At 37.1% G+C, this 8661-nt stretch overlaps 1 protein-coding gene across 1 annotated transcript in view; it reads right to left on the reverse strand.

Moving 5' to 3' along the window:
* LOC106470663 (Down syndrome cell adhesion molecule-like protein Dscam2) overlaps positions 1–8661 on the reverse strand; it is a 56417-nt gene that overhangs the window by 44833 nt on the left and 2923 nt on the right. The window contains exons 2-3 of the mRNA XM_022399304.1: positions 7731–7892; positions 3719–3921 (exon numbers count right to left, since the gene is read on the reverse strand). Of these exons, the coding sequence (XP_022255012.1) occupies positions 3719–3921; positions 7731–7892 (365 nt within the window). The remainder of the gene's footprint in view (positions 1–3718; positions 3922–7730; positions 7893–8661) is intronic.

Raw genomic sequence — 8661 nt, forward strand, 5'->3', positions numbered from 1 at the left:
CTTTACGATAAAACCTCTGGTTACGAGATTATATTAAATATTGTAAGACACTGCCTTACATCAGCTATTCGTGTCTTATAATACCGGTACAATTAGTTAGAGGGAATTCTTTACGATAAAATCTCTGGTTACGAGATTATATTAAATATTGTAAAACACTGCCTTACATCAATACCGGTACAATTAGTAAGAGGGGATTCTTTACGATAAAATCTCTGGTTACGAGAACATCACAAAACTCTCTATGGTTTGGTGAAAAGTCAACGTTAACGAACGATATTTTTATGTTGGATAATAAGAGTCGTCTTGGAAGTTCCTGTTGGCGAGATTTAGCAGTGTTTCTTTCTTGCATGACGACAGTGAGACTTACAACAAGATGATACTAGTTTCTATTATTCCTGTGGCCCTGCATGGCCAGGTGGTTAGGGCGCTTTACTCGCAATCTGAGGCTCGCGAGTTCGAATCCACGTCCCACCAAACATGCTCGACCTTTCAGCCGTGGGGGGCATTATAATGTGACGTTGGCGGTGGGTGACGATAACTATCTGCCTTCCCTCTAGTCTTACACTGCTAAATTAGGGACGCTTAGCGCAGATAGCCCTCACGTATCTTTGCGCGAACTTCAAACCATCTATTATTACGCAGACTCTGTTTGATTTTCTCTAGCAAGCGACATGTGTTCACAATGTTAGGATCATGGTTGCGATCATTTTATTAAGAATTTCACTGACAATGTTGAACGTATCTCCTTCTTTCTATAATTAAAACTCGAAAACAGACTTTGAAGAGCCAAATGCTTTGTCTAATATGTTTATGAACAATATCTGGAAAGTGAGAAAAGAAAAAGCTAATAAAACATAAAGTGGCAAGTTTCACATCATTTCTTACTGAATTCTGATGATATTATTTCATGGAATTTGTTTTCCAAACGTAGGGTTTTTTCTTAGCCAGGAAAACAGTTACCTGTACTCCACCAAAACTAACGTGAATAAAAATTTAATATTTTCTCAGAGAGTATATCTACGTGCCAGAATGTCGGCTAGTTAATCTGACAGAATTTAGGCTAATTAATCTGATAGGATGTAGGCTAGTTAATCTGATATAATGTAGGCTAGTTAATCTGATATACTGCAGGTTCGTTAATCTGATAGAATGTAGGCTAGTTAATCTGATATAATGTAGGCAAGTTAATCTGATATACTGCAGGTTAGTTAATCTGATATAATGTAGGCTAGTTAATCTGACAGAATTTAGGTTAATTAAACTGACAGAATGTAGGCTAGTTAATCTGATATAATGTAGGCTAGTTAATCTGATAGGATGTAGACTAGTTAATCTGATAGGATGTAGGCTAGTTAATCTGACAGGATGTAGGCTAGTTAATCTGACAGGATGTAGGCTAGTTAATCTGACAGGATGTAGGCTAGTTAATTTGATATATTGTAGGCTAGTTAATCTGATAGAATGTAGGCTAGTTAATCTGATAGGATGTAGGAGTTAATCTGATAGGATGTAGGCTAGTTAATCTGATAGGATGTAGGCTAGTTAATCTGATAGGATGTAGGCTAGTTAATCTGACAGGGTGTAGGCTACTTAATCTGATATGATTTAGACTAGTTAATCTGATATATTTTAGGCTAGTTAATATGATAGAATGTAGGCTAGTTAATCTGACAGGTTGTAGGCTAGTTAATCTGACAGGATGTAGGCTACTTAATCTGATAGGATTTAGACTAGTTAATCTGATATATTGTAGGCTAGTTAATATGATAGAATGTAGGCTAGATAATCTCATATTATGTAGGCTAGTTAATCTGATATTATGTAGGCTAGTTAATCTGACAGGATGTAGACTAGTTAATCTGATATGATGTAGGCTAGTTAATCTGATAGAATGTAGGCTAGTTAATCTCATATTATGTAGGCTAGTTAACCTGATATAATGCAGGTTAGTTAATCTAATATAATGTAGGATAATTAATCTGACAGAATGTAGGCTAGTTAACCTGATATAATGCAGGTTAGTTAATCTAATATAATGTAGGCTAGTTAATCTGATAGAATGTAGGCTATTTAATCTGAAAGGATGTAAACTAGTTAATCTGACAGGATGTAGGCTAGTTAATCTGATATATTGTAGGCTAGTTAATTAGCTAGGATTCAGGATAAATTAATCTGATATAATGTAGACTAGTTAATCTGACAGAATTTAGGCTAATTAAACTGACAGAATGTAGGCTAGTTAATCTGATATAATGTAGGCTAGTTAGTCTGATAGGATGTAGGCTAGTTAATCTGATATAATGTAGGCTAGTTAATCTGATAGGATGTAGACTAGTTAATATGATAGGATGTAGGCTAGTTAATCTGATAGGATGTAGGCTAGTTAATCTGACAGGATGTAGGCTACTTAATCTGACCGGATGTAGGCTAGTTAATCTGACAGGATGTAGGCTAGTTAATTTGATACATTGTAGGCTAGTTAATCTGACAGGATGTAGGCTACTTAATCTGACAGGATGTAGGCTAGTTAATCTGACAGGATGTAGGCTAGTTAATTTGATATATTGTAGGCTAGTTAATCTGATAGAATGTAGGCTAGTTAATCTTATATAATGTAGGCTAGTTAATCTGATAGAATGTAGGTTAGTTAATCTGATAGGATGTAGGCTAGTTAATCTGATAGGATGTAGGCTAGTTAATCTGACAGGTTGTAGGCTAGTTAATCTGACAGGATGTAGGCTACTTAATCTGATAGGATTTAGACTAGTTAATCTGATATATTGTAGGCTAGTTAATATGATAGAATGTAGGCTAGTTAATCTCATATTATGTAGACTAGTTAATCTGATAGGATGTAGGCTAGTTAATCTCATATTATGTAGGCTAGTTAACTGATATAATGCAGGTTAGTTAATCTAATATAATGTAGGATAATTAATCTGACAGAATGTAGGCTAGTTAACCTGATGTAATGCAGGTTAGTTAATCTAATATAATGTAGGCTAGTTAATCTGATAGAATGTAGGCTATTTAATCTGAAAGGATGTAGGCTAGTTAATCTGACAGGATGTAGGCTAGTTAATCTGATATATTGTAGGCTAGTTAATTTGATATACTTCAGGTTAGTTAATCTGATATAATGCAGAATAGTTAATCTGACAGGACGTAGGCTAGTTAATCTGACAGGATGTAGGCTAGTTAATCTGACAGGTTTTAGGCTAGTTAATCTGATAGAATGTAGGCTAGTTAATCTTATATAATGTAGGCTAGTTAACCTGATATAATGTAGGCTAGTTAATCTGACAGGATGTAGGCTAGTTAATCTGATAAGATGTAGGCTAGTTAATCTGACAGGATGTAGGCTAGTTAATCTGACAGAATGTAGGCTAGTTAATCTGATAAAATGTAGGCTTGCTGACTTCAGGCCAACCATGAAGATGGAAAAGTCAGGGTTTTTTCCCGGACCCACTATCCATCGGGGGGAGGCGTGAGTGCAATAAAACAATGTAGAGGGATTTCATCAAATTAGTACGGAACGTTTATAGCAATAATCAACTGTTCCTTCAGTCACGCGTTGTACGCGGCATCATTTCAAAAACTATCTGGGGGGGGGGGAGCATATAGCAATTAATTCCCGGGGCCCATGATGGTTCTCAGCTACCTTGGTTAACTTTGAGAATGTAGGCTATAATTTAGTATCATGTGATCGGATTACTTGGAATTCGAACGTTATTTTAGGATTTAAAGATAACACTTCCTGGGCCATACCTGAAACTACTAACTTTCCCACCGTCTCACTCGGCTTTACCTCTCCTGTTATGCTATTCTTTGTAATACATCTGTACGTCTTGAAACCGTCCTTAGCATTAGCTTCTTGGATGTGGAGTTCGCCGCTTGGGAAAATCAGGTAGCGCCCTCCTGTGGTTATAGAGAATACTAAAGTTCATCATGTAAAATACACTCATTTAATTAGTTTGTCATTTTTCCTAATAGGAAACTGTACATATTTAAGAAATATTCTAACCTGAATATAAAAATTACACTATTTTGATAAGTGACATTCCCACAGCCTTCCATATCTCTCGGTCTCTATATTTATCTCCCAATATGGCATTAGACGTCAATAAAATAATGAAAGTCCTGGAGAAACCACAAGTCATAGAATTAGTAGCAACATCTCTAGCCCTAATATATAAATGTACAAAATAAAATAACAAAAAAATTGTTCTGTAACCCTATAAAAAATACTTGGGGCTTCAAAAAATAAAAATATATAATAAGATGTGATCGTGATGAGTTTGTAAATAAAGCATTGTAGGCTTGAAGAAAGGATTATGAGTCTGACCATTGTAGGCTCGAAGAAAGGATTGTGAGTCTGACCATTGTAGGCTTGAAGAAAGGATTGTGAGTCTGACCATTGTAGGCTTGAAGAAAGGATTGTGAGTCTGACCATTGTAGGCTTGAAGAAAGGATTGTGAGTCTGACCATTGTAAGCTTGAAGAAAGGATTGTGAGTCTGACCATTGTAGGCTTGAAGAAAGGATTGTGAGTCTGACGAGGCCACGAGTAACACGTTCAGATTCAGGTGATGATGAAACAGCAAGTAACATATAAATGGTTCTTTTCAAGTTACTTAACTGGAGTTCACCTTCATCGGGGTGGTGGGTGATTTCACACCTATCGTAACACCGACCTTAGCTGAACTTTCCTTTCTTAACTAACATGTTCATTAAAACTGACATAATTTACTAGTGTTCACACATTAAACAGACGTAATTCACTATATCTGACGTAGTAAGTACAACATATATTTTATACTTTATATGTATACCACAAAGCTGCTTATATCTGTGTCTCTTCGACCTATTATCCGCTATACCACAAAGCTGCTTACATCTGTGTCATTTCGACCTACTATCAGCTATACCACAAAGCTGCTTATATCTGTGTCTCTTCGACCTATTATCAGCTATACCACAAAGCTGCTTATATCTGTGTCATTTCGACCTACTATCAGCTATACCACAAAGCTGCTTATATCTGTGTGTTTTCGCCCTACTATCAGCTATACCACAAAGCTGCTTATATCTGTGTCTCTTCGACCTATTATCAGCTATACCACAGAGCTGCTTATATCTGTGTCTCTTTAACCTACTACCAGCTATACCACAGAGCTGCTTATATCTGTGTCTCTTTGACCTACTACCAGCTATACCACAGAGCTGCTTATATCTGTGTCTCTTCGACCTACTATCAGCTATACCACAAAGCTGCTTATATCTGTGTCTCTTCGACCTATTATCAGCTATACCACAGAGCTGCTTATATCTGTGTGTTTTCGACCTACTATCAGCTATACCACACAGCTGCTTATATCTGTGTTTCTTCGACCTACTATCAACTCTACCACACAGCTGCTTATATCTGTGTTTCTTCGACCTACTATCAACTCTACCACACAACTGCTTATATAGTCTTGGCCAAAATGTTTCCATACTGTCCTATGTTGATGTTATTGTCTGCATGCAGGGAGTAGTTATTGAGTAAATGTCCGAGTAGTAACAGAGAAGGTAGCGTATGGTCAGACAAACGTGTACATGTTGTCATTCTGGTCTGTATAAGTTGATTGGAGTATCTGTTGGTCAAAACACACTTGTTTTGTGCAAAAGGGTGTGCTTTTGGTATAATTTTTATCGAAACGCTTTGTTCAGACAATTTCTCTGTACTTGGTGTAGAGTCATGCCTCGTCACGTGCCAGAAGTTGTAGGGCTTCAAATTGTTGGACTCTCCAGAAATGGTATGAAGCAAACGGACATTGCCAGAAGAGTAGGTTACCCCCAGTTTACTGTATCCAGAATCCTGAAGCGTCATCGGACTACAGGAAACGTTCTTCCAGGAAAGTCTACTGGTAGACGTCGAAAAACTACTTCTCGAGATGACCGTGTTTTGATCAGGTTAACATGTCAAGGTCGAAAGAAGTCTTGCAACACCTTATGAGAAGATTGACATGAACACATTCATTCCATGGTATCCAGAAGAACAGTGAATAAGATACTGACCAAACAAGGTTATTTTGCAAGAAGGACTATCTACGAACCGTTATTATCCAGGATTCCCCATCGTCACCCTGTTACTTGGGCAAGACAGCATGCCAAATTACAGTTAGGACACTGGAGACATGTCATATTTTCAAATGAGACCTGTTTTCGGCTTGTTAAAGCTGATAGTAAGATTCATGTTCGTCTTTTGCCTGGAGAACAGATGAGGAACGACTGTTTTTCCTACTGGGATTACGCAGAAGGTGGTGTAGTACATGTTTGGGCAGCTATTCATTGTGGTGGAAAACATATCTTTATATCCTACAGGCATCAAATGGAGTCAGTATTTGTACCATATGCTCGGGTAAGGTTTGACAATAACTCTATGGTCCAGGATGACAATGCCACTTTCCACAGTGCTCGCATTGTACAGGATTAGCTCGACCAGGAGGATGTTACAAGATTGCCATGGTCAGAAAAGTCTCCAGATCGTAATCCCATTTAGAATTGTTGAGCAGAACTGAACCAAAAAATCGGTAACTGTAACACTTAACCAGCTACTGTAGATGAGATGCAGCCCCTTCTAGTGACAAGTTTTAGGATGAAATCACGGTGGATTACATCAATAACCTCATCGACAGCATGCCACGTCGCCTTGTGAAGGTTATTAGACTACAAGCAGGACCAACCAACTACTAAATGTTTAATATGAATTGATATAAGGTTACAAACACTATTTATAATAATTTGATGTTATATTTTGTCATTTTATATGTTTTGATAAGGTTTGGTTGTGGTAGATGAAATGCCGAATAACACATCTTTCTACAGATGCTTGATATAATTGTTTGCTGTTCTAATAAATCGTTCATGATGTCCATAGAACCTGTCTCATTATACAAATTACACATGTAGGTGTTTAATATAACATGTATTTCTCAGTTTGACAACGCTAAGTGTATTTGTATTTCATCTCAATAATAATGATCATATTTGTTAACATTTTGGCCAAGACTGTATCTGTGTCTGTTCGACCTATGATTACTAGAACTTCTTCAGTATGCCCCAGAGGGATTTTATTACCCTTTCTTTTATTCATTTTCGTATTCTTGAGAGATTCATAGCTATTTCAACTTCTTTCTTATGCACGCTCGCCGTCTCGTCACCCCCGTAAAACCAAGCTAGTGTATTATACGCACCTATCTGATTTTGTTTCCTGATTGATAATACAGAACAAGATCTGAATAATGTCTTTCTCGCTCCGGTGGCTCAACGGTAAGTCTGAGGACTTACAACGCTCAAAATTGGGGCTCGATACTCCCGGAGGGCAGCGCATAGAGAGCCCATTGTGTTATTTTGTGTTTAACAAGAAACAAACAAAACATTATTTTGTCCTGCATTAGAAGCCTGGTATACTTTTCACGTCTTTGTTGTTGAGCATAAAGCTACACAATGCCCACCACGTGTATCGAAATCCGGTTTTGAGCGTTATAAGCTCTTCAGATTTTCCACGTCATTAACGCGGATTTATAATAATTAAAACTTTATTGTTAATTCAGTTTTTTTTTTAGTTTCTTAACAAGTTTTACTGTATAGTTACTTACATTCACGAGTCTGAATTACAACTTTTAACGTTACCTTACACACTTAACTTTCATCACAACACAAATACATACTATAACCGGCGTACCTCGTTCACCGTTGGATGTAATTTTCAGGTCGTCCCCTCTCTCCCATGACGTCACTGTGACGTACTCCTTTACAAAACTAGGGATGTTGCACCTTAGAACAGCGGTGTTTCCTTGGATTGAATATCCATTGACAACCTGGACTTTGTAGTCTTGTTGAACAACTGGAAAAACACACACACAAATCCTTATAAAAAAAAAACAGTAACAAACTCACTAATTTCACCGAGTTCGAAAACTTCATTGTCGAACACTGCTTTACATACCAGCGACATATAATCTCGTAACCAGAGATTTTATCGTAAAGAATTCCCTCTTACTGATTGTACCAGTATTATAAGACACGAATAGCGATGTAAGGCAGTGTCTTACAATATTTAATATAATCTCGTAACCAGAGGTTTTATCATAAAGAATTCTCTCTTACTGATTGTACCGGTATTATAAGACACGAATAGTGATGTAAGGCAGTGTCGTACAATATTTAATATAATCTCGTAACCAGAGATTTTATCGTAAAGAATCCCCTCTTACTAATTGTACCGGTATTATAAGACACGAATAGTGATGTAAGGCAGTGTCTTACAATATTTAATATAATCTCGTAACCAGAGGTTTTATCATAAAGAATCCCCTCTTACCGATTGTACCAGTATTATAAGACACGAATAGCGATGTAAGGCAGTGTCTTACAATATTTAATATAAAATTTATCACTTTTTTTTTTCAGACGACCATAGTAATAGGTCACCGAGAATCAATCACAGTCGAGCTCGAGTTGACACCAAATGTGAGGAAGACGTCATCCTTCCATGTGCTGCACAAGGATATCCTCCTCCAACCTACACGTACGTACTTAGTGTTATTAACTACTAGGATATCCTGCAAACTAGACTTACGTAGTTACTGTTATTAACCACCAGGATATCCTCC

Source organism: Limulus polyphemus, unplaced genomic scaffold, assembly GCF_000517525.1.
Source record: "Limulus polyphemus unplaced genomic scaffold, Limulus_polyphemus-2.1.2 Scaffold4150, whole genome shotgun sequence".
NCBI lineage: Eukaryota > Metazoa > Arthropoda > Merostomata > Xiphosura > Limulidae > Limulus > Limulus polyphemus.